Raw genomic sequence first — 26,797 nt, 5'->3', positions numbered from 1 at the left:
CAGATAGAAGGCGATACTGATGAGGTGTGAAGTCACCTTTTGTCGAGAAAATGATTCATAATGTTCTAAAGTAATTATATTTTGTCACTTGATTTGGTGGTTTGCCATATTTTTCAAATGTAAAACGTGCATTGGCTCAAAGGCTGGGAAAAACTGGTTTAGACCACCATTCACACTCAACGAGGATTAGAATAGTTTTAGATCTATTATCAGTTTTTATTTCCTTTTGAAGTTTTTTAAATTCAGTTTTAATTAGTTTTGGAACAGGTTTTTCAGTTAATTTTTTTAATGCTTTGTTGTTTATTAGTTTTAGTTTTTCAAAAATATAAGGAGTATTTAGAGTATTCCAAGATAAAATAAAGCTCAATAAGTATTATGTAATAAAGCTACAATTGCCAGATGACTTACCTTCACTCTGAACTGGTATACAGTAACACCAAAATAGATAATTAAAATAAACCCTGAAAGCTCATGTCTTAATATGAAATGACAAACAAAAATGAAGAACATCTCTAATTATAAAATGTTTCATTTTTTTCAGCATTCCATGTCGTTAATGAAAAGATTTTTTCAATTTTAGTTTGAGTTATTTTGTTAACTGTAATGACCTTGTCAAAGTCACACCATTGGGCAATATAGAGTCTTCACTTACTCTAACGTGCATGCTTTGGGAATTTGGGCGGAAGCTGGAGTACCAAAAAAAAACCCTCAGAAGCATGTAGAAAACATAAAACTTCACGCAGGAAGGTGAACATCGGCATTGTGAGGTTGACATGCTAACCAGTCGTCCACCATGCGAAAATAACTTCACAATAGATAAATGTCACCTTAGCAGACTGTGTTCTTGACAAAAGGAAATCACAAATGACCTTGAGCGACCTCTGAGGGGTGCCATGCTTTAGCAAAGAACAAAACTGGCAGACTCGAATACTGACTTGTTGAGATCCAATTTCCCTGTACATCATGAAACTAAAATAGCTTCCTCGTGTCAAGTGGCATCACGCCTCCATTGCAAGAAAATGTGACTTTGCGGTGAAGGGCAAGGCTTGTGGGATTGTGAAGTGGATTCACATAGTGACGTTGGAATTTGGAGTCTCCTGGGAAGCGTGGTAAGTGTCCCCGTTGCATGTAAACTCCTGAAACTCCCTGTGATTCAAAAGAGGAAACCATGTTTTCGGCTCCACGGGGAGGCAAAGTGTTGGATTGATATAAAATAGTGGTGGGAAAACTAGAGCCCAGGGCCACATGCAGCCTGACCTCCAACCAAACCTTAATCTGGCCCACTGAGATTTTGGATTATCACAAAACCTGCAATGTTTTCTGCAATTCGGTTTTTTTCCCCTTTACGTATGATTAAATAGACGTTCCCATTATTAATTTTTTTTCAACTTTTTTTTAACCTTATTTCCAAATGACGTGGCACATTTGTTCCAAAAATGTAATGTGAGCAAAGGTTTGCCGACTCTGCCCTATTATAAAAGCTCTTCAAGCAGTATGTGATGTAGTTTATTTCCAGAAGAGGGCAGCAGAGAACACAGAGCGCTTGCCATTCATCACGTGACTTAGGCCTGCTACATGCTGCACAGCACAACAATGTTGCAATGCGCTTCTCATGCTGTACCTCTCCGTTTCCTTTAATCTGCGCTCCATTAGAAGCACCTTAACCCATTTTTTGTCTTTCATGCACCTCAAGTGAAGGGTAAGGAACATCCGTGTGCAGCCATGGAGCGCAGCTGCCCTCAGCGCGATGGCGTTCCGAGACCAAGAGGCACATTGAAAGAGATCCGGGTCAACTTGCTTGAGTGTAAAGTCTGCTTCGAGAAGTTCAACGCTCAGCGGGCCGAGCGAAGGCCGCAGAACCTGTCGTGCGGTCACGTCCTGTGTGCGGAATGTGTGGGGGCCCTGTCCCACCCTCTCCTGAGGAAGCTGGAGTGCCCCTTCTGTCGGCAGCTGTGCCCTGTTGACGCCACCTCCCACTGCCAGCCTCTTTGTGACCTGCAGGAGCTGCTCTCATCCAGTCCTGCCTCTCCTTGCATGGAGAAAAATGATGAAGAAGAAGCCCCAAGTGTGAGTGGCACAGCCTTTCACTTGTGTTTGACTTTTGGCGGGTGGGGGACGCTTATCAATCCTACTGGAGTGGCGGTGATGCAGTCCTCGGGGACTGTGTTTGTGGTGCATGAAGGTGAGAAGAGCGTGATGGTATTCACTTCTCAGGGGAAGAAGCGGCACGCTTTTGGGCAAAGAGGACACGCCGGCGAGGAAGTTTGTTACCCAGTGGATGTGGCAGTGACCCCCTGCGGTCATGTGGTGGTGACTGACGCGGGAGATAAGGCCGTCAAGGTTTTCACGTCTAGGGGGAACCATGCGATCACGATCAAGGCCGGCTTCCGAATGCCGTGGGGGGTGGATACCGACAGTGGCGGGCGCATCCTGGTGTCGGACGTCCAGGCGGGAACACTGTCCCGCTTTAAGGTGGACTACAAACATGGTGTCACGCTGGAGGAAGGAGTGGTGGCTTCACACCTGGAGAATCCTAAAGCCGTGGCCTGCTGCAGGACCAGCGGTCACATGGCAGTGATAGAGCACGTGACCGAGGACATAGACTCCGCAAGGAAGCAACGTTACTCCAGACTGACTGTGTTCACTCCAGACCTCCACATCCTCTATCAGACCGACAATTTAAGTCTGAACCTGAAGGCCTCTGTTACAATAAACATGTCCGCTGTGACGTTTGACAGAAAGGGACACCCGCTTGTGGTCGACTCACTTCAAGGGATGATTTGGACTTTTGGGGGCGTGCAAAGCGGTGCTGTCCTCACTCCTCTTGTGGCAGAGAACCTCATTCGACCTGTTGCACTGGTGCCACTTAACAACACTCTTATCATTGTGGACGCGGGAGACCACGCAGTCAAGATCTACTCTTCAGAAGCTGGACTGTGTAGTTAAATTGCAATCTTATGTTATTCTTCCACAGATGGATAGAGAGTAGGATAGAGATTCCGATAGGCTGGATGGATGGATAGATAGACAGAAAGCAATATTCACACATATATACGTGTATTGAAAGGATTGTCCAACCAGTGGAGGCTCATGCATTTGATGTGTGGGCTTTCAGTCGGGGACTTTCCACTTCATAATAACACCATCATGTCCCAATTATAGAAACCATCAATACAATTAGAAAAAAATAGCAAATAGCAGCATGCAACTGTGTCCTGTACATTGTCTGAAGCAGTCAGAATCAATATTTAAGTAATGGAAAGAAAGAAGCTATTTTAATAAAATACGTCTTATTCACTCGAGATACTGATTATTAAATGCATTAGTTTGTGATGACCACTACAACCATTTTCCTTATTGGAAATGGCTGGAAAAAGCTTTGCTGTTTCCGACCAATGAAGAGAACAGGCCAATGCTGCTGTCATAAAGGGCTAACACACTCCAACCCTGTGTGGACGAATTTGAAATCAAAGAAACAGTCATTTTGAGTTTTAAATTGCATCGGACGGCACCCCTGATTCGGACTACACAGAGATTGAAATACGTAGTTCATAACTTGATTTGATTTTTTTTGATAACCATGCTGAATATAGTTGACACCAAATGAAAGTAAAATTAAATTAAAAAATAACCTCTAAAGAGATTTTCAGATGTGACTTTAAAAATAAACTTTTTATTTTAGAAATTAGTTCGAATGTATTTATCTATGTGTCCAATTTCACTGTTTGACATGGAACTATTTATTTACTGGGATGCGCCATATATGTTCGGTGGACGTTTAATAAAAGGAGATGCTTATTAAAAAAATAATAATAATTAAACTTTTCATCTTTACATATCAGCTAGAGCTCTTCAAATTAAAAAAAAAATATATATATATATAAAAATGATAAATTCCTGTGTTTGGCTGGCAACTTGTTCAGGGTGTACTCCGCCTTCTGCCCGTAGACAGCTGAGATAGGCTCCTGAACATCCGCGACCTGTGTGAGGTTGAACGGATTACAAAATTGACGGATAATTATACATTCTAGTACTTGTCAGGGGTGTTGCATCCATAGTGGATGGATGTGTGAAGACCTCCACTTTTCACGCTAACGCTCTCCACTCCTCCCGTTAATAGCATTGGGAGTTGTGTAAAATATACTAGGGCTCACATTTGGCCCGCGGACCGTAGTTTGGACACCGACGTAGCTGTACCTAATGTTGTGGCTGGTGAGTGAAAAGCATTCATTGGGTGAAAATGAATGTTCACGGGTGCGTGTAGAGCTCCATCAACATGTCTGGTCCTCCAGTGACTCGGTGTCAAGCCAGTCGCCCCTATTTGGTGCGGAGTGCAAAAATGGTTTGGCCCGCTTCTTTCGGTACTTTGGTGCAGCCTCACCAGCCTGCCAGAGGAGAGCAGAGCAGAGCAGTCGAGCTCCCGGACGGTCCGTGGAGGAAGATGGCGGTGGGGATGCTATCTGGAAGCGGAGTCGAGTTCTGGATTTGCACTTAAAAAACCAAAAGCCGATGGATATAAAGGACAACCATGGACGCTTTCCTGGCGTTTCTTTTTGACGCGCGGACGCTTTAGGGGCGATTTGAGTCACAGCCTGTCGCCTTTTGCCTCGGCACAAATCCGGACTTGTCCGGAGACTTTCGCCCGCTGAGAGCAGCCAGGCGAAAAGTGGACAAAAATGTCGGATACGAATGTAAAAGTAGCAGTGAGAGTTCGACCAATGAACCGCAGGGGTAAGTTTTTTTTTTCAAGTGCGTTGCGTGAGTTGTTAAATCCGCTAACTTTTCATCCATCGCTTTGAAAGAGCGCCACTTCAATAGAATTCTGGAGTTTCAACATAATCAAATGAAGTCGCATTTTCATACCCCGCCTTCTGCTTTGTTTTGCAAAACAAACGTCTTCGCGCAGAAATTGAGCTGAACACAAAATGCGTGGTGGATATGGAGGACAACCAGACGGTTCTGCACGCGCCACCCTCCAATGCAAAAGGAGACAACAGGTAAAAAAAAGCCCCCAAAACCCACAACTATTCCTTCCTGCTGTTTCCACGCAGGGGCATTATGGCATCACTCCAACTGGATTTTGTTTGAATTGTGGTGACCCATCCTACGAAATGTTTCACTTTAGTTTGGATTACTGTGCTTGGTTTGAGTGTCACCAAATATGTGGATCACCCGTCAGGCTTCGGGGGTGTTATGTAAACGTCTGACCCCAAGTGCAAGTGCACAAATAACTTTGGCACAGCTTGTTGCCGAGCAGTATGCAAAAACATCACATCCCCATTATTTATGGTGGACTGTATTGCGTAACATAAGGACAGAACGGTGTGCTAATGGTTAGCACATCTGGCTTCAAAGTTCTCAGGTTCTGGGTTTAAATCTTAGCTTTATGTTATGGAGTTGACATGATGCAAAAATTGATTCACACTTTCACATGGCCGTGTTTTGAATCAAGCCTGTTTCTGTACGTCCCTCAATACTGTGGCAACCAATATGAGTAAAATATTATTATATAGAGAGAGATATAATGTTTTCCTCCTTGACAACAGGCGACTTAATAAAGATGAACTTGCATTTTAGCTCCTGGCAGACAGTTTGGGAAACCTTGACCTTGGTTATAATTCACTCTAATCATAACTGTAACTTCTCAAATGTGCTTTGGATTTTGGCACAAGAAATGCACTTTGAAAAGTTGCTAAGGAAGTGATATGTGACTCCCCTCTGCGTGCAACTCGATATGTTGCCTCATTGATGTTAAGTTTCCAATATCCCATCAGCTCAGCATAACAATTGTGACGCATTTGAACCTAGCCGATGAATGTCTCAACGTTTTGCTGCCGAGCTAATTTGAGCCAAGGGCGCCGGGTAACACAATGACGTTCCACACTGGAGCAGAGGACGGGCACTTAATGTCAAGATTTGGAAACTGGATTTTGTTTGGGCCACACTCAGACTGTATGTAAGCAAACAAAGTGTCACATCATTATAATGCTGCTTAAGATGATGACAGTCACAGTTGGTGGTTCGGTGGATGCGTTGTTAGCGTCAAATTAGTTGACAGTCATCTTGATGAAGCGTTGGTGGAATGTAATGGAATTTTCCACATAGGAAACAACGGAACAGAATTAATCGGGTCACTGGTGGTGTAGTGGTAGACACCCCTGATTTCAGTGCAGACTGCTTAAGTCCAATTCCTTCAGATATGAGTGTGAATAGTCGGTCTTTGTGTACTCCGGCGTCCAGTCTAGGCTGTGGTCGGTTTATCTCCCAAAGTCAGCTGGGTTAGGCTCCAGTTCCCCGTGGCCCTGAACACGATGAGCGCAAAATGTCGGCATTACCAAACCTTTATTTTAATGATGATATATTGGCGATCAAAAGCCTCTATTAGATGGCATAAAGCTTCGTGATTTCGAGGCGCCCCATCTGTTGAGGATATCCTCAGCAAAGCTCATTTTGACGAATTCTCTAATTGGAGCCAGCGAAAGTATGAGCCCTAGAATTGACCCAAAATGACCATTTCAAACCAAAATGGCTGACTTTCGGCTCAATTCCAGACATGGGTTCTTGAGACTTGTAATGATTGAAAAGTCCAACAAATGTGTGGTGATCGTTGAAACTGCTGTATGGGAGAGTTATTTTTTTCTTTTCTAACCTTGCAATGGGTGCGACTGAGTGCGTTTCGGGAGCACAAGCGTTGTGCACATTCTTAAACATTTAACAGTTGGTGGCGAGCAACTATACGCCAAATTCACAAAGTCACCAACCAGCAATTTGCACTTGGCAGAGGTCACTCTCCAAAGACGTATCAGGATGCTAGTTGCTATTGTTGCGGTCTGAGATCAAGTGTGTATTTTTTTCCATCGCGTATTCAGATGGTATGTTGGTTATGTAACAATTTCCTATGTGTTGACGTAAAGTTTTCACGTCTCCTGGATGGTATTTATGTCTGCAATGCCACTGTATCGAAATAGCTTTAGGTCTGATGTTCACTGTGACAAATCAAATTTGTGTTGTCCAGCCGCGCTGCATGTATTGACTTGACACACATGAACTCATGCTGCTGGTGATTCGGCTCCTTGTGTTTAGACTACAGTGGTTTTGTGAATTTTACTCTATTTTGCTGCTGGTGGAGCTGCAAGGGAGACTTTATTTTTCATTTTTTTTCTATTTAGCAGCCGTGTTTTGAGGACACCTGTTGCTGTGTGCTGGAGAAGTTTCAGATTTAGCGGTATTTAAGTGCCAAGTGTGGCTGCAGCAGCGCACACTAGTCTTGGGAATGTTTCTTCTCAGAGAGAGAGAGAGAGAGAGATACTTGTGTTTGAAAAATATGGAAGTAGAATTCAATTTGGTATTCAGATGATCTCATGACGCGTCAAAAATGTTAAATAGTGTTTTCAACAAACAGCCCACGCAGCAGAAGCACATGATGTGTGTCGCCCTGAGAATTTGGAAGCATATGTGGGATTTTACTTTGATGGTTGAGCTTCATTCTTTGCACTACACAGCAGTATAGCAACACTCGTGATCCCTAAGCTGCCGGCCAATGCCATGCAGCTTGTGAAGGGACCCCAGGGCGGCAGGTTAAGTTACCTCATCGTCTTTCTCAGCTTTCATCTGCACGTTATGCTGGCACACACGCAGCTCATTTGACGTGGGAATGTTCGTTTTGCGTTCTGTGGACAACCTGGTTTATAGTGGGGGTGGAGAGGCAGAGCGACACCTGAGGCTGCTGTCTGGGATGGAGATGAGATGAGTGGAGTGGCATCGTGACAAGGAAATACTCCTCGAGAGTGGGGGCCCGTATTACAATCTGTCATGTTCCGACATGCCTGGCAACACAACTGAATACAAAGGCGGCGAGATTAAGATTTACAAAAGCCTTTGGCAAGGAAGATATGATCAAACTTGTGATGTGTGTCTTCCCATCATTATGAATGATGGGAAGACACAACATCATAATGACCAGATGTCCATGTAGCATATGAGTTGTTTGTTATTTTAGCAGGTAAAACTTTTATGTCTTAGATAGATTATGCACTACTTTCACAGTTTAAAGGCGTTCGTTCCCAGGTGTCTTGGTAGAAGGTCTCTGATGAGATTCAATTGTATCTGTAAAGCATTTTGAGTTACGATATCTGCATGAAAAGCGCTCTCTAAATTAAGTTTGAACTGATTGATATTGAGACCCAACAATTTGTATACATTCCATGATGCTGTGGCCGACCGTATTAAGGCAACTATCCAGGAATTTACCACTGATAAGTTTATTTGATTTAGTTCATGTAGAAAGAATGCACTTGTGAAAGTAGATTTCACCATTGTTTTTGTAGATAGCGTCAGAGTTACAAACATAAATAATAAATTGACAGCAATTTCCTTCCAAAGCAACATGGTCATAAACGCACACAAAACCTCAAAGTTGAACTTCGTAGTTCACTAGAAGATTTGCGAAGCGTTCTGTGCTTTCTTTACAGTCGTGAATACCACGTGCTAACTTTTGCTGTTTATGCTGCTTTGATTAACATTGTTGTTGGGGCATTGAAAATGCAGACATTTAGACAGAGCTTAATTTTTTTCATTACAATTTCCATCGAAAGTATGAATGTCGTCACCTTTAAACAGTTTCAGTTTGGCTTTTTTAAACACCTTAAATCTAGCTACATTTAAATAGCTTTACACCAGCTATCTTGAAGCACATTTAGGTTTACTTTTTAAAAGTTAAAGCCTAGTAACCGTAAAGCTATTTCATTGTAGCTACTTTAAACTGTTTAAGGTGAAGTTGGTTTCACAAGTTTTAAGTAAGCACCTTTGAAACACTTAAACAGTGGCATGATATCTTTAAAAATCTTTCGGTGAGTTGCCTGTAAAAGTTTCATCCAAGCTACATCGAAACAGTTTAGGCGAGCTGCTAATGTTGCATCAAATGCCGATACCAGCGTCGTACTCTGAATATTAGCTCGCAAAAATGACGCCAGATCATAATTTCACAGTCATAATAATAATAATAATAATACATTTTATTTATAACCGCCTTTCAAGACACCCAAGGACACTTTACAATAACAAAAAACACAAAACAATACAGTACCGGTACTTTGCCGGAATCAAACCCTTCACCTCTGCACTGTGAGGCAGACATGCTAACCAGTCGCCCACCATGTATATCTTTATCTTGTGAAAAAAAAATTGAATTTGTTCAGCTGTGAGCTCTTCCACTGCTTTTTACTGTTGTTTTAAGTTTTGTCATGGTATCGAAACGATACCAGGATCGACACACTTTATGCAGGTATCGTATTGAATTGAATTTTGGTATCGTACCAACACTCCTAGCTACTGTTAAACCGTTTTTGGCAAGTCACCTTTCAAGAGTTTTAGGCAAGTTACTGGTCACCGGTTTTAGGCAAGCGTTACTGCTATTTATTGCCTTTCTGCTGCCTCTCGTTGCTGGTGTCATATTAGATGATGCTGCGATAAACCCACATCATTGTCTTTTTTCTGTGTAAGTGCATATAATTCAGTGTCTTCAAGGATGCAGTGCATTTTCTCTCTTTTTAGTAACCAGAATGATCATATGGGCAGTTGTCTGGCTTTCCAAAAAACACTTTCTCCAAAATGACAATGATGCCTTGTCTGGTGACTGCCCTCAGGAATGTTCCTTTTGTCTTTGCATTATTCAGCCTGTGCCACTAATCAACATTTCCATGTACTCAGATGTTCTGAGATATTGCTGCTATAATATATACTGCGTTATCAAACATGCTGTTCACGTAAATTGATGTGGTAGTCCTAATCACCAAAGGGCTATTTGTTTTGAGGCTGTCCCATTGTTTTCCTCTTTCTGCACAGAATGAAGAAATGATGGCATCGCCCATCTTTGTTTTTTCTGTGGCTCATTAGCCTCAGATGTGGTTTCTCTTGCAGTGAGATCAAAGAATTTGCTCTCTTTGTGGTAAGGGACTTACACAACAATTTTGGTTTCCTCTCAAACAAACTGAGTGGGCTTCCAGTCTTAAGCGATGAGTGGATCAATGTGACATCAATAAGGTCTTCAGTGACGTTTGTGATGTGCCTTTCTCGGCCATCAGGTTGTTTTTGTGTCCTTTTGTCCAACCTATTCAAACATGTGACATCCACAAGTAGGCAGGGTCAAAAGAGGTGTGACCCACGAGTAAATGTCACTTGATTTCCCTTGGGTGGGGATGCGGCAGGGGCTTTCATCAAAATAAACAGATTGATGAACTTGGCTTCCCTTTGAAGTGCTGTCTGTGGAACTGATTTAATAGTTCTGGGGCGGTGCGTCCTTCAGCATGCATGGCCCGCAGACCCACCTTGTCACTGCAGTCATCTGTTGTGCTCTTGGCATGTGCGCAGGAAAATTCCCCAACAGCCGCGTACGGGAGCATCCGGCGCATTGCTTCTCATTAAGGCCATTTTTGACTGTCTGCGCTTGGCTTTCGTGTCGGAACTTTGACTCACAAGGCTGGCCATTTGTCTTGCCTCCGTGTTTGTAGGGTAGTTGCTGAGCAACAACTGTTGCCCAGACAACAAAGAGGAGTGACGTTGATGATCATATTAGGCATATTTCAGAGCCACCCGAAACATTGAACATGTCAAACGTGAATGATGCACGATTTCCTTTCAATGCATAAAAGGTGCCCTTACATAATTGAAACACAATTCATAGGTCAAGGTCTTCGTAAACGTCTGCCCACCATTACATTTTATGCTTGATGAGAAGGCACCTGAGCACTACAGCCTAGGGAAGGGCAATATAATGAATAAATCATTTAATTGATTGTTCAAAATTCACTTTCACTTAGAATTGATCGTTGATTGATTGTGTCTTGAAGCAATTGTGGCAAAATGGAATACTACTACAATACTACTGCAACCAGCTGGGTGTCAAAAGGTTTGTTTCGTATCCAAACAAACCTCTAGGCAGCGTTAGTCAGACAGGATAATGGCGCGGAAACAGGATTTCAGTTCATCCATCCATCTTCAACACCTCTTGCTCTCATTAGTGTCAGAGGTGAGCTGGAGCCTTGCCCGGTTGACTTGGGAGGGGTTAAGCACGCCCTGATAGTACTCGATCCTGACCATGCTCTGAAAAAAAATGGCGTATTGAATTGACTCAATTGTATGATAATCGTGGGCAAAAATATCACGGTATTAAAGTTTCAGCTCTAAAATGACCTTTTTTGAAATATTTGGGAAAATAAAAACATCACACATGTTATTTTTAAACAAAATATAGAATACATAGTAAAGAAGAAACATGTCCCATGGTAAGTTTGAATAAATGTATTAATGTTAACATTCTTTTTAAATTCTTCTCATTAAGTCATTAGATGGAATTGTGGATGACTGGTTAGCACGTCCGCCTCACAGTGCAGGGCTCTGGCCCTCCTGTGTGAAGTTTGCATTTTCTCACCGTGCCTGCATGGGTTTTCTCCGGGTGCTCAGTTCCTTCCGCATTCCTAAAACATGCATGCCAGATTGACTGGACACTCGGAATTGTTCCTCACTGTGATTGTGAGTATGAATGGCTATTTGTTTATGAGTGCCCTGTGATTGGATGGCAACCAGTTCAGGGTATACCCCGCCTACTGTTCTAAAACAGCTGGAGTGAATTAACTGTCAATTAATTGATACCTCGTTATATTTACACACGAATACTGTATTTCTGTCCAATAATGGGATGGAAAAAAATATTTCTGTTCTTTGGTTTATAACTCAAGTTGCAACTGAATAAACAGCACCTCTGCTGGTAAAATTAAATGGTAGCCGAAGACTTTGTTGAAAGGAATCTTTTTGAACAAACCCACACAAAATGGCTCAGTGTTTTCCCGGGTGTAAGTGCAGCAGGGTGACCTCTCGCTTTGAATGGGTGAGGGCAACCGGCTTGATTTGTTCTAAACGTTCTAAGGGAATATTTGAAATCTGAAATACACTCGAGAGTAGCGCGGTGTGCTGTAACCCAAAACTGACACACACTGAGGGTGAGAGATCCCAACGTTGTGATTGGCTCAGAAACTCATATGAATTGTAATTGTCTGAAACATGTTGACAGGTGACAGGGGAAAGAGTCTTAAGTGTGGTTAAATTGAGGTTAAATGGTTTGGAGGGCTCGAGTTTTAGCCAGAATTTAAATCTCTGGGATGTGTGTGCGCGTGTGTGTGTGTGTGCGTGTGTGTGTGCGTGTGTGTGTGCGTGTGTGTGTGTGTGTGCGTGTGTGTGTGTGTGCGTGTGTGTGTGTGTGTGTGTGTGTGTGTGAGAGAGACTGTACTTGGCCCATTTGAGCAGCAAGATTATGTCGTCAGACTGTTAAACTGTTAATCTGTAATTACTTCATTTGCAAATTTGGAGACACCACATCTGCTTTTGGGTGTAGGCACTCTATTTTCAGCATAGGTTTTGGAAAAGAAAATAACATTCAGCCACAATTACGTACGTAAATAAGTATTTGTATGGAAAATGTATTAGGTATTTCACACAATGAAATCTATGCACGGCATCACATTAAGTACTGTATTTCCAATGGACAGATCAGAGGGGATCACAGTTTGAGATGTTAAAGGGTTAGGGTCAAGCTACTGGGACCGCACCTAACCTCTATTGTGAAATGTGTAAAGCCTGGGGTTAGTTCAATAGTTTGGTCGAAATGGCCAACGACTGAGGATGAGCATCAATGTTTAGAGTTTTAATATATTTCCAATGGTGACCAGAAGTTCCCATGCCACTTTACACTGAACGCAAAGTGCTGCGTGCATTTACATCTTTGGATTACTGTCTGGAAAACCTGCTTATTGAACCATTTTTATGATATGATGAGTACAGCCGCCTCACAATTCTGAAAATGAGCCTGAAACCAGAACTGGAGGGACCAAAGCTGAAACACACGGAATACCTTAAAAGCAAAATACATTTGGGGTCATTTCACAGCCGCCTTCATTCACTCTGTTCAGCAGGCCATCGCCGCATGCGTGGCCACCCGACCAAGGTGCACTGTGGGCAGCCACTGCAACATGATGCGGACCCCCACCGCCAACACCCTCTTTTTGTTCAAAGTCTAATCTTTCCCCAAGCTTGTTTTGGTGGTGAACGTCTTTCGACCGAAAAGTGCATTTTTAGTTTTAAGTAACCAAGTTTTCATTGCATCCCTAATACTGTTATATAGGCTACAGTATACAGGACTGCATCATAGTGAGTGTTTCGCACATCTGCCTCACGTTTCTTCAGCGATTCGGGCCGGGTTTGAATATCTGTTCCGGCTTGCGTAGAGTTGATTCTCCCCATGCTTGGAATTTTTCAGCGTTTTCTGGCTTCCTCCCACATTCCAAAAACATACTGTACGTTTGGTTAAGTAAAGACTCTATATTAACTATAGGGAAAATATGACTGTGAATGACTTGTGACCAGTGCAGGGTATGCCCTGCCTTTTGATCAAAGTCAGCCGGGATAGGCTTTGGCTCACCTGTGTCCCTAATGAGGACAAGCACTATCCATCCATCCATTTTCCGAACCGCTTATCCTCACAAGGGTCGCGGGGGGTGCTGGAGCCTATCCCTGCCGTCTTCGGGCAGTAGGCGGTGGACACCCTGAACCGGTTACCAACCAATCGTAGGGCACACACAGACGAAGAACCATCTGCGCTCACACTCGCAGCTAGGGACAATTTAAACTGTTCAATCAGCCTGTCATAAATGTTTTTGGAATGTGGGAGGAAACCGGAGTACCCAGAGAAAACCCACGCATGTCCGGGGAGAACATGCAAACTCCACACAGCGAGGGCCACAGAGCTGGAATTGAACCCGGTACTTCTGCACTGTGAGGTCGACGCGCTAACCACTGGACCACCAGGCCGCCACAAACATATTTTTGTTTCTTTAAATGAATTGATGGAAACATTGTATAGATAGAGTATCATAAACAACTGCAACATGGTCAGTGAGATACAGTATATTGTGCTCGTGTGCGACCATCCCGTTCTGTTTTGTAACCGTTGTTCCACAAGAAGAGGCACTTTTTCATATTGTATGCTTGATGCGGTGTTGCTCGATGATACATTCTCTTGTGTGTTTGTTTCCTGCTGGGCGAGAAGAGGACAAATTTTGACAACATAATGACCCAGTGGCCTTAATCCTACTCCATATCTGGGGAGGGGGTGGTCCTGCTGGCACCCCCACCCTTCATATCTTCCCTTCGGGGAGCATACAGTATTCAAAACTGGAGGCTGCAGAAAGACCTCAACTAACCATGCGCAACGGCGCTTCGTGAAAGAAATCTAAAAATAACCATCTCAGTCAAAAGAGAGGTATTTTCTGCTTGAGATCTGACCGATAAGATCGTTTTGAGATAAGATCTTAAGGGGTGTGGGGTGTTGGCTGAATTATAACTGTATTTGTCTTTCGGCGAAGTTGCTATATTCTTTTATCATCGAATGACTGGAAGGCCAGCGTGTGGCCATTGCGACACATTTGGTGCGACACAAAATGAAGCGCATAAAACCAGCAGCCTTGGCCTGTGTGTGCTGAACCGCAACATAAGCCCTCCAACCTCAACATGTCATACACGCTAAATTTTAATCAAATTGCCTTGAGGCTGCACCATCCAAGCTTTGTGACAGAGTGGCCACGCCTGGCAGTGGAACGTCATGAATACACTTCACTTAGCATTTAGGCTGACTGATTTCATGCCAAATTAAAATCAGTCGAATGTCGCTGCATTTGCACGATTATTTAACAGGGACAAATATGATCACAGGATTTAATTTACATGCAGAAAGTCCTTATAAAAGTTGTACTATTCAACGGCTAATGGATGAGACGGTTAAAAGATTGAAAATTGATTTCGAGCATGAAGGTATGACAATGTTAAGAAGCAAGCAGATTTCTGTTGAGATTAAAAGATTATATCCGCAGGCTGAGTGGGAGAACTGGTGCCTAACGTGCTGGAACTTATGGAGGGGGGCTCTTGAAATGATAGCGGCGGTTGGGAAGAACAACGTCACATTAAATAACGCACAAGTCATGAATGAAGTCTGCATTTGTCTTGTGCGAGGGAGTAATTGAGTTCTCAAAATCTATATATAACCAGTCGACTACAATTCTCTCCATTGTCTTGCTCGGCATTCCCGACATACCAGATGTGGCCGGTTATACTGTACAGACAAAAGCGAGCCAAGGAATCTGTGCAGAGAGTTACACTGTACATTGTGGCGCATGTAGCTCCTTCTCTGGTACATCTGTAAAAGGTCTGTATCAGTTTCTCTTCGTTGTGGGTTAGTTTGCTGGCATGAGATTCATTGTTGTTTCTCTAACATGGTGATTTCTTGTGTGCAGCTCCATAGCACAGATGTCTTGTTTGTAACACATTTGTCTACATTGTGTGTGTGTTCAATCAATTAACTTTACCCAAAAAGATCGACAATGACATTGAATTTTATGCCATTTTGGATCAAATCATTCATTTAAAAATGTTTTGGCCTATTAATCTATCTTTGGAACAAAATAAGATTACAATTTAATTTAATCTATTTTTTTTTTTTTAATGGTGGCCTTGTTTTGTGTGTGGCAGCGTTTTCTAAATGGAAATGTTAATGATGCCTCCTAGAGATGTGAGTGCCCCTCCGGTGTAGTGTTTCCTGTATTGTAAAAGCAGCCAGGCTAATACAGTACTGTATGTATTAGTTACTGTGTGAAGGTGACGACCTTCTCTGCCTTTATGGCACTAAACACTTATTGGAGGGATCTGATGATTGGTGCAGGACTGAACTACAAATGTTCAAGGGACACAAGTATTCAGACACACTTCCCTGTTTTGTCCATATGAACAGTCAGTTGCTGGACCCAGTAAAGTGAAAATGAATGTCTTCTAAATTTCACACACCACAAAGAAGGGGGTTGTTAACAACATTGCTAAATTCGAATGATTTAAAAATATCAGCCAGGCCAATAATCCCTCGTTTTTCACAGTAAATGGGGACCAGAAATTGCAGCATACTTGTATGTGTGGTGGTGGTGGCGGTGGATATTTGGGCCTGTTTTTCAGCTTTGGGGAATTCCCTCTCCAGTTCAGAGTGTAGTCCTACATAACTTGAGGCTGTGTATACGGCACAAACCTTTTGTCCTTGGTTCCGGGATCTGGGAATGCTGAGTGGAGCTAGCTAGCCCCAACCTGGCCTCTTTGTTAAGTCCACAGGCAGAAGATCTATTTATTCAACAGAGCCAGTGGGACATTGAATGCTAAGTCCCTGCCCTCACTTACGCTCCACTGGCCCAAACATGAACCCAATCACCGCAGTGACCAGCACCAGGGAATGCTGCTTGCAAGTGAACAGGAGACCAAAAAGTGTATATTTACTGTATGTCGTGTATACACGTGCGTGCTTCAGGGGGAAATCCAACAATATTTAACTAGCGTTTAGTATCCTCTTATTACATCTCAGCATTCCTAACTGCTCTTTTTGTCTCTCTTCCGGTGGTTCCCCACCTTGGAATCTGTACGATGGATTGCGCACGTCATTCAGCAGGAAGCAATCGAAGGTATGTACCCCGCGCCTCAACTGTCTGTGTTGTTATAATGACTGCGAGCAATCAACAGAGCTGATGTGCAGAATTAACAGAAACCATTTCAGTGTAAACAGTCAAAGTCATCCAGTCGCGGATGCCGAAGACGGTTTCCTTGAGGATGTGATAAACATCCCGCACATCTCTGCGCACAATGGCAGTGATTGAGGGCGTTTTAGTCTTTGGGTCGGTCAGCGGGAGCTGGATAGATGTCCGTGTGAATGTGTCAGCGCGCTTAAGATGTGCTGAGCACCCACAAAGGCTGTACAATGAGAGCAGGATGAGCGTGGACACTGGGCCAGTGTGTGTGAGCCATCCAAAGCACACCCCCCACTATTCCCCTTGAAGACACGCTGGTGACTCGGCTCGGGGATTTTTCATACATCGTCTTTTGTGTCGAGTACACTCGTTGACGGGGTCCCAGGAGACTGAGTCTCTTGGACCCCTAAATTGAATTTACCGCATCGCAAGAGCACCATGTGTCTGCTAACTTCTTCTGCAGCCTTTCAAAATACAGGTTGTAGTCCAATATACAGTTTATATCCCTAGAAGTCAACATAAGCATCATTATTGTGCAGAGATAATTCTGACAGATTCTGACATTGTAACTACAAGCATAAACATGAGTTGACAAGCCTAATACTGGACAGTTGACTCTGAGAAAACCACAGCCATAGTCCGCATCCACTCATCCTTGCAATGGAGAGAAATGGGGAATTTGCTCTGAAATCCAGGTATTCCTGACTTCAGGCCTGGAGTAGCAGACAGAGCTCCCTTATGCTTACGACTGCAGTCTGAAGTCTTGAGCAACACCTGGTAGCACCTTGCGCACGAATAATACTGATGTACAATTGACGTTAGCCACCAGGATTTTAGGCCAAATGCTAAAACGCTTATTAAACTGTTATGAGCCGTTTTTGGATCTGATAAAACCAAGGCAGAATATTGCTGTACATAATGAGACCTTTTGCTAGCCTTGGCACTGTCAGCTGTAAACAGCCAAGATTAATATTTTATGATAGAAATGTCCAAACATTATTCCAATGGAGCTACAAAGTATAGTCGTACAGAGTTGTAGCATATTCATTTAGTTGTCAGGTGGACAATCTAAGAAATGCTAGCATGACAGTTAGCAAGACAGTCTGCTAGCTCTTCTGACTTGGTTAGCATCTTCCAGTCTGTCAGCAAGAGATTTGCTTCCTCTGCTTGCTTTCTTCAGTGTGTCTTGGTGTGATTTCAATTCCTAATTGAAACATTATTGTCGGACTGCTCGGTTGTGAGAGTAGGTCTGAACTCCATTTCACCACACGTTGTGCCACTTTGATTATGTCTGATTGCAACTGCAAAAACAGCTAGCGGAAGTGAATTTAACCCCTGGGTGAGACTTGAAAAGGGTCTGTTGTCCAATCAAGATTTTTTTTTTTTTTTTTTAATGGAGTCACAACACCCTCACTCAGGCTGGTCAGCAGGACGGTGTAGAGAAGATTGCTCGGCCATAGCTAGTAAAACAGCTCTAATTTAGAATGATGGCCCTTTTTGTTCCTTTCAAAGGCACCAGTCACAAGAAGAGGTTTTGTTTTCAAAGCATTCATTGCGTGCGTACGTCTAAGCTTCTCATGCTGACTGTGCAAAAGCAGCAGCTTCCCAGCCAATAGCCCCTATCATGATTACTAAGGTGTTGGGTAACGGTAGTAGACAGCAAATTGCTACAATGCTCACATTCCAACAGCAGCATCCGCATTGTGTGCTTGCACAGCAGCGCACTTTTTTCATTTGATTTTATGAAGACAATGACTAGCCATTTGAGTGTGGCATCAACTGTGTATAATAGTGAAGCTATAATTTATCGAACAAATATATCAATCAGTCTTATAAAAATGTACCGGAAAGTCGCATGGATATTTCGATTATAAAATGCTCTGTTCAATCTAAAGTGAAAATAACTTCATCTTTTTATTTAAACGTTTTATGACAGTCCCTCTATTTAGTTTATACGCATATCTGCACTGACAGAGACAAAAATGATGACTTTTGATTGACACAAAGAGACCAGAGTTTATTATTCTGGTTGTACAGGGTCTGGTCGCCAGTGACCGGAACAAATGGAGGAGGCTCGTCGCCCAATGTTCCAAATAGGAGCGGGCGGAACTAACTAACTAACTAAAACAGGGTCTGACATAAATGGTGACCCGATGGCCCTGAGCCATTATGGCATTGTGTGGGGCCACCACATTCCTTACAGATGCTGCCTCGATCATATAATATCAAGATGTCATATAATATCATGAATATACAGCCCAGTACGGCATCTGGCATGGCCGCCACAACGCGGCTCGCGGTGGCCTTTAAAGGGCCGCCAATCTAAAAGGCTTAATGTTGGACCTTGGTGTGGTTTGCAGTGGCATTGAGTTATATCCATCCCACTGAGAATGAGTATGATCAATAAAACTGTATTGTAAGAAGCAGGCAATAATAAACCAGGATCATCATTTAACATGCATTTTACAAAAGGGATGGATGGATATACAAATACAAGATTTAAAAACAGTTTCTAAAATAAAAACAGTTTAAACAGACAGTATTTTCTTTAGTGATGTTTAGATTGAGTACAGTTAAATTAGGTAAACATGCTCATAAACAGATACTGTACATACAGTGAAAGGTGTTTCCTTGTGAGGTATGTGCTAAGAGAGGCTCTCTTTGTTTTCTTTTTTTTTTTTGCCCCCAGAGAGCATCTCTCTGTGTCAGTAGTCCAGAGCTCATGCAGGTGCCTCTAGGATACAAAGCAAGGGGTCTCTTCTCCTCAATTCTGTGTTGTGAAACCCAGCATTGAGGGCTCTGAGCCAGCATGCACCGCCGGGAAGCGCTCCGGCCCCGTTTCCTTGGAGACAAGGGTCACTGAGTGCTGGAATTTCTTGGGGGAGCGTTGACCCTGATTTATGAATTCATTTAGCTGCAGCCACTATGACAAAACCGCTAACAGTGGATTTGTGCAGACGGTCTTAATGAGCATTGCTTTGAACAATACACTCAGTTAGTCTGCATCTTACTGTTGCAGACATGCTGTATCCTGTTGATTTCCTTGCATGGCGAGGCACAATAAGCCTGATTTTGTGCCTTGGAAGGAGGCAGAATCAAGTTGTGTACGTACTTGGACAAGTGTGGAACGTGTGTTGACGCTCGCTTTGCTGTCTTCTCTGCAGGTGTTCGCCTTTGACCACTGTTTCTGGTCCATGGATGAGTCCAATGTTCCCAAATATGCCGGTGAGTCACATAAGAGAATTCTTCACTCCTCCCTAAAGAGCTCCAAATCTGCTTCCCGTTCCAAGAATTTTGGCTGCTTTGCGCCAGTGAAGAAGCGCTTTGGATCGCACTCAACTCAAACGTTCTGACTGAATGCACAAACTTAAATATGAACAGGCCCCCGCCCTAGGTTTCACATTACACCTGGAAAAAGAAATCATTTAACCTAGATTTAGCACACCCACAAACAAACGTAACACCTCATTTATTATATAATAGTGGACACCCTACAATGTATCATACTTGGGTTCAGCAGTAAAGAGTATACCGTCAGTACCTCCCGAAAGAATCTTTTTTTTTTTCGTTAATTTTCCTGTTACTGCACTATAAGGCGAGGAAAAGGATTTGCTAACTTTGCACGTCAAAACGGAAACTACACCTCACTACTGCATACGGTCTTGTGATTTCTCCCTGCCAAGAAGGTTAATGATAATAATGAAGACGCTAATGCAATCGATATTATATTGTTAAAACATTATCATACAGAAAATGATAATCATTTTAAACATCTAAATTTGTCTAAATGGTCAACAGAAAAAAATCTCACAATTTTAGAGAATCAAAAATAGCCACATCTTGATCCATATTGCCAGAAAATGAAACGTCTCACACCTCCACTGATGGTAAACGACAACAAAGGCAAGCTTTTTGGCAGAGGCAACAATGTGAGAAGTGTTTACATTTACACGCGTGCTCGTGTATTATTCTTCTAGCGTTATAATTCATGTGATTGCGCATATTTGATCAGATATCTTTAGCTCCTATTCGTAGCGCTAATGAACGCTTTATGCAACATTTTCAATCACGCAAGAAAACGGGTTCATTTGTGCAAGCAGAAGGCACATTTTCATAAGAAGGCAGTGTTGCTTGCCACTCCGTTTTGTGATGGAGATGTAATGCGTGCAGAAGACAAATCTGACCCCCCAGGGGCACTGCCCGAAGCCGCAGAGCCAAGGCTTTATTTAGCTCATTAAACAGCTGTTCTATTTCCAAATAGCACGGCACAAGAGGCTGCACGGCACAAATACTTTCAACATGACCAGGCAGCAATTGGTCACTGGATTTGTGTTTAGATTTCTTGTTGACTATTCTCGTTTGCCACACGGACTGAAAGATGCAAACCAAAGCATGTGTTGGACACAATGATGATCTGTTTACCCTAATCTCCACGGTAACCGAGTCTTTGTCTAAAAGGTCAAGAGGTGGTGTTCAAGTGCCTTGGAGAGGGAATACTTGAAAATGCATTCCAGGGATATAATGCCTGCATATTTGCCTACGGACAAACAGGTAATTCTGAAATGGTATCATGATCAAGAATTGTGTCATTCGAAAGAATTAAATTCGGTTTGGCTTTACAATGGAGTAGTGGTTCGCTCATCTGCCTGCGCATGTTCTTCCATTGCTTGCGTGGGTTTTGTGCAGATATTTCAGTTTCTTCTCCCATTCTAAAAACATACACGCTCATTAAAGACTCTAAATTGTCCGTAGATGTGACGTGTGTGTGTTTGTGTTTGGTTTCGGTGTTAATACTCAATGTGTCTTACAACTAACGACCAGTTCAAGATGTTGCAATCAACTCCGGTTCACCCACGAACGACACTTATGAGGATGAGCGCTAAAGAAAACGTATGGCTGTTATTTTTGTACTGTAGGTTCTGGCAAGTCGTTTTCCATGATGGGGAACGGGGAGCAGCCGGGTTTGATCCCTCGACTTTGCTGCTCGCTGTTTGAGAGGGTCCACCACGAGGCGAACGAGGGCCACACTTTTAAAGTGGAAGTGTCTTACATGGAAATCTACAACGAGAAGGTCCGCGACCTACTGGATCCCAAAGGGTGAGTTTGATGGGTGGTCTTGTGCTTTTCTCTCGTAGTAAACACACATGTGACCTAAATCTGCTCTGTGAAGCCAATGAGCTAATGCTCTGGACTTGCGGTGACACACACACACACACACACACACACACGTGCAGCTGCTTGCACAAACCGTGGTGTGTCATTTTTCCTGATTCATTCCGACTCCAGCGTGAGCGGTGACCTCGCTGGCTGCTCCCACTCAAGGCGGCGACGCAGCCAAGTAGGAAGCCACGGCCACTTCCCACAGTTGATTGGTTTACTATTTACACTTTCGGGCTTTCGGGTCTTCAGGCTGCTGCCATTGTTGTGACTTGTCTCGCAAATGTGTCTCCGTTCAGGATGGATAGACGGACTTTCCCTAAGTTTGAATGGAGGTGTTTGAGTGGCATTGTCCATTTTGAAATTGGAGATCATAACGAGCACAGAAGAAAAATCAAAGTGATAGATGACTGAAGTTCTTTTTTGAGGTCGCTGCAATACTGTCCGACTCTTGACACCTTATCCACTTTTTTTTAAATGACTTTGATTCCAATACACTTCTTTCCCACTTGGGATGAATAGGCAATTAACTGGCAGAACAATCAATGAATTAAACTCTTGCGAATTCTGATGATTATGTTGAACTGATTGTCCAAGAATTTGAGGCACAATTAAGTGCTGTTGAGTCTGTCTCAACTCGTTTGTGCCCTCGGGAATACATTTAAAAATATACAGTATATAAGTAGGTCGTCAAATGTCCATTACTGAGCCAGGCCGCTGTCATTCTGAAGACAAAAAAAATGTCCACAAGAAAACACAATGGCAGGCTCACAAGTACCATGCCAAAACAACATTTGGCGAAATAACCCTTAAACATAAGGTCCTTTCAGCCAATCACAAGACTGTATTGTATGGCAAAAGCACAATAAATAAAATGATGTCTGTCAAAAAAGGGAACACCATGTATGGATGTGTGTCTTGACTTTTACACCTCAATATTAATTGTAGCTCATGATCTAGTAATAGCTTCAACGATGAAATAGATGGACAAACTCTTATGTTTATATACAGTATGTATGAGACTGTTTTCCCGGTACCATTGAAAAAGTCGTCTTATTATTACCAAAAAATGTGTTTTCATTGACTGAAAATCCTGTTTACATTGAAATAATAAGCCAAAATGCATAGAAAAATACACGTTTTTGGTCCTGAAAGGGTAAAATAAGCTCCTTCACCATTCCAAAGCTATGAGGCTTTGCTAAAAATATAAACATTGGATTGTGCGTTGCCTAATACCCTCCCCAACAACTGGATTGCAGATGGAATAGCTGTTGAAAATGTAGTGGAAGAGCATGTCATCGCTAGACAGCTTGGCCAAAGCTGACTGACTTTAGCTGGTTTAAAAAAAAAAAAACACCTGCAGCTGGTATTAGGTGACGAGAATGGAAAAAGGAAACCTAGTAACTGTTTACCTGAGTAGATGTATATCTACTGAGTTGGATAGAGTGACTCTGAGCTATTGGATTTCTCCTCAACAACTGACAGGCAGCCTTTAGGGATTGTATTTAAAAAAAAAAAAAGAAAAAAGACAGAGATTTCATACATACCACTGTAATAATTATATTATAAACTGACAAATGAATCAAGTGAGGGAAGATTGTACGGTATTCCCATCCGATGGGGGAAATCATTATTCCAATCATATGTAGTGTATTGGCAAACAGAACTGTTGTTTAAGGTTTCAAAGAGCCAAATGCAGCCCTCATTGTGCAATAGCTAGCTGGAACGAAATAGACTATGATCCAAAACTGAACTAAATTAGAAAGAAGTGAAGAACTGCGCTAAGATGCAAAACATTTTGTCATTTAAACTATCCCTGTTTTTAGCTCTATCTTTCACAAGGTTTATGTTAAAATTGTGTGTGTGTGTGTGCGCGCGCACACACACGCAATTTCCTGCCTACAGTTTTAGACATGGCAACCTCTATTGATGTGATGATTCTTTCAAGGATCTTCATTTGAAGCACAAAACATTGATGTCGGCCAAATCTTGTCAGTTAGGTGACAAATGTGTTTTGAACCTCAGGTGGGAAATGTTAAATCATGTTTCCTCCGGATCTGCTCCAGACTGTGCATCTGGCAACAATTACAACATTGAAAATCTCATATATACTGAACGTTCAGGCACTTCCATGTCTTGTTTTATTGTTATTATTTTATTGTATCCAGATGATATCCTGAATCTGGCTTGAACTTTTTCCTTTCCTCTTTCTTCATTAATAGGTGTTGATTAAAAGACAGCTTTTAAAACGAGTCGCCGGTGTTTTAAATGCTCTCCGGTATGCTTTTATCGTCAATACACAATGAAAAAAAGAATGACACTACACCTAACATCCACTTTTATTTAAATCGCTTAGTTTGGGGTTGCCAGTTCTGTACCGTTTCCCTGTATTGGTGGTATGCCAAGACACAAATAGCTTCTGTTATAATGATGACTGGGTACGCAGCTTTGGGGCTACTTGTTGAGAAAAAGTTAAAACGCGTGTGTGAACTGCAAATTAGACTGGATAATGGATTCGATTTTGTCCACTGCTCTGTGTATGTGGCCCATGCGGCGGTCACATCGCCAAGCACAACAAACACACGCCCCAACTCCTCCTCACCTACAACTGTGCAAAATTCAAAAGAGCTCACTCACAGACCCTTTTTGGGAAGCAGGTTGAGTGTAAAAGATTCATTTCGTTGTGTGAGTTCCCCCTGGTTGGGTGGGCAATCACTCCAGACAAGCATTTCAAAAGTCAGTTTTGTGTCATTCGGTCTAATGACATGCTTAAGGTGTCAACACTCCAAATTGCCGTAAAAGCCTTGAAAAAGGGGCTTCAGAGAATGAGGAAATGGAATGTGCTTGGCGCCACGAGAAGCATGCACTCTTTTCACTCACTCGACCTTTTCTTGACCCTCTTTTAAGGAGCCGACAGTCTCTGAAGGTTCGTGAACACAAAGTCCTGGGTCCGTACGTGGATGGTCTGTCTCAGCTAGCCGTGACCAACTTTGAGGTATGAGCTATTTCACCTTTGTCTTTTCAAAGTGATGAAACGCTCGGGCTGCCTTTGCGTGGTCCCACTGAACAAAATTCACAAAAATTTCACAAATGCAAAGGAATCATTTATAGCGTCAAACGCTAGCCGTTCCAGTGAAATAGCTTTCTGAGCTTTAACAATGTGGTTTTAATCCTCACGGGTTCCTCATGACACATGTTATGTGAATGTGGAATGCACTCGTGTGGTTTTGGGTGGATTGTATGCCAAGCATTGGCGGGGCTTCCCTTAAGTAAGTTTAAACATCTCCACCTGATTTCTGTGTGCTATGCTTGCCTGATATTCATGCAACGGATTTCCCAGATCTCGATCTCAGTGCCTGTCACGACCCAGCTAAACTGCTGCTTAACATTGCCTGCCTTTTTATTGTTCTCAGAAGAACAATAAACAGCAATGAGCAGCAAAGGCATTTGTCCTCTGGGATTGGTGTACAGTGATCCCTCGCCATTTCGCAGTTCGTTTATCGCGGCTTCAGTGCATCGCAGATTTTTTCAAACATTCATAAAAAAATAAATCCATATACATGGAATACAGTACTGTATATGTTGCTCTATGTGACTGGCTGTTGTTTTGCAGCTTCTCGCGGACCGTTTGCGGACTTTTTGCGGACTTAAAATATATATATTTTTTTATCTGTTTATTGGTTGCTACTTCGCGGATTTTCATTTATCGTGGGTGGTTTTGGTCCCCATTAACCGCGATAAACGAGGGATTACTGTAATGTGTTGAAAAATGAAACTTGTTAAGATTATAACTTAATCATCTAATAGATACATAGATAGATGCTTTATTGTGAAGGAAGCTGATAAATTAAGCTCAGATCATTTTTAGTCTGCTCATTAAATTAATAAAAAAATGAAGTTATTGAAAATCGGGGGGGGGGGGGGTACTGATAAAGGAAATAAATGTGATCCATCCATCCATTTTCCAACCCGCTTTATCCTCATAAGGGTTGTGCGGGGGGTGCTGGAGCCCAAGCCAACCGTCTTCGGGCAGTAGGCGGGGGACACCCTGAACTGGTGCCAGCCAATCGTAGGGCACACATAGACGAACAAAATCCACGCTCACACTCACATCTAGGGACAATATAGAGTTTTCAATCAGCGTGCCATGCATGTTTTGGGAATGTGGGAGGAAACCGGAGTACCCAGAGAAAACCCACGCGGGCCCGGGGAGAACATGCAAACTTCACATGGGAAGGCCGGAGCCGGGATCGAACCCACGACCTCTGCACTGTGAGATCAAAGCGCTAACCACTGGACCACCGGGCCGCCCGAAATAAATATGATGTCATAAATTTCATTTCATAAGTGCAGCACATTTACTATTTGGATGTATTGTCTGTTTTGACTTCAGGACATTGAGGTGCTCATGTCGGAGGGGAACAAATCGCGCACAGTGGCGGCCACCAACATGAATGAAGAGAGCAGCCGATCTCATGCCGTCTTCAGTATTATTGTCACACAAACACTCTACGATTTACAGTCTGGGGTGGGTTCTTTTGAATCTGTAATGTAGACACAAGGTGTCTCCACAAATGTATTGGCCTTACAATTGACTGGGTTGATGACCAGAATTCCGGGGAGAAGGTGAGCAAGATGAGTCTGGTTGACCTGGCAGGAAGTGAACGAGTGTCCAAGACGGGAGCTGCTGGGGAGCGACTAAAAGAAGGAAGCAACATCAACAAGTGGGTATATTCGGAGACGATGCGTGATTAAAAGCCAAAATAGGCATCGGACACATCAATAGGTACAACTGCACAGATCAAATACAAGAACTATTTCTCTAATTCCAACTCAACATGACAGAAAAAGACCACTTTTGATAAATATTAATGAACAACATGTTTCATGTTGTGGTTTTAGTTTTGAAAGCACTTACCTCATTCAGCATCAGCCATTTTGTCCCTTTTTTAAAAAATTTTTTTTAAAGCGCTAACTCTTAGAGGGACCTAACTAAGAGGGACCTCAGCCGTATGTGCCAATGTGTCTATGTGTGT

General features: G+C 42.7%; 2 protein-coding genes across 7 annotated transcripts in view; both read left to right on the top strand.

Moving 5' to 3' along the window:
• Positions 1-1,576: 1,576 nt before the first annotated feature.
• Positions 1,577-3,642, top strand: LOC147203714 (E3 ubiquitin-protein ligase NHLRC1-like). Its single transcript, XM_086113803.1, has one exon. It carries the CDS (start codon positions 1,723-1,725, stop codon positions 2,944-2,946), a length of 1,224 nt encoding a protein of 407 aa, XP_085969929.1. The 5' UTR covers positions 1,577-1,722; the 3' UTR covers positions 2,947-3,642.
• Positions 3,643-4,348: 706 nt separating this feature from the next.
• kif13a (kinesin family member 13A) overlaps positions 4,349-26,797 on the top strand; it is a 41,938-nt gene continuing 19,489 nt past the window's right edge. For 2 of the 6 annotated variants that reach the window (XM_086112851.1, XM_086112849.1), the window contains exons 1-9: positions 4,349-4,731; positions 4,907-4,997; positions 16,526-16,541; positions 19,769-19,829; positions 21,063-21,155; positions 21,521-21,701; positions 24,669-24,756; positions 26,155-26,289; positions 26,373-26,485. In XM_086112851.1, the coding sequence (XP_085968977.1) occupies positions 4,677-4,731; positions 4,907-4,997; positions 16,526-16,541; positions 19,769-19,829; positions 21,063-21,155; positions 21,521-21,701; positions 24,669-24,756; positions 26,155-26,289; positions 26,373-26,485 (833 nt within the window). In that variant the 5' untranslated portion in view covers positions 4,349-4,676. The remainder of the gene's footprint in view (positions 4,732-4,906; positions 4,998-16,525; positions 16,542-19,768; positions 19,830-21,062; positions 21,156-21,520; positions 21,702-24,668; positions 24,757-26,154; positions 26,290-26,372; positions 26,486-26,797) is intronic. The other 4 variants (XM_086112852.1, XM_086112850.1, XM_086112853.1 and 1 more) reach the window with 3 other exon arrangements.

Source organism: Hippocampus guttulatus, chromosome 6 (assembly GCF_054856545.1).
Source record: "Hippocampus guttulatus isolate MCC_2025c chromosome 6, RoL_Hgut_1.0, whole genome shotgun sequence".
Taxonomy (NCBI): Eukaryota; Metazoa; Chordata; class Actinopteri; order Syngnathiformes; family Syngnathidae; genus Hippocampus; species Hippocampus guttulatus.
Note: the sequence above shows the minus strand (reverse complement) of the source record. Positions and strands in the feature narration are given on the sequence as shown.

Excerpts from the sequence above, each read along its gene's own strand:
- LOC147203714 (XM_086113803.1), top strand. The coding sequence starts at position 1,723 with ATGGAGCGCAGCTGCCCTCAGCGCGATGGCGTTCCGAGACCAAGAGGC.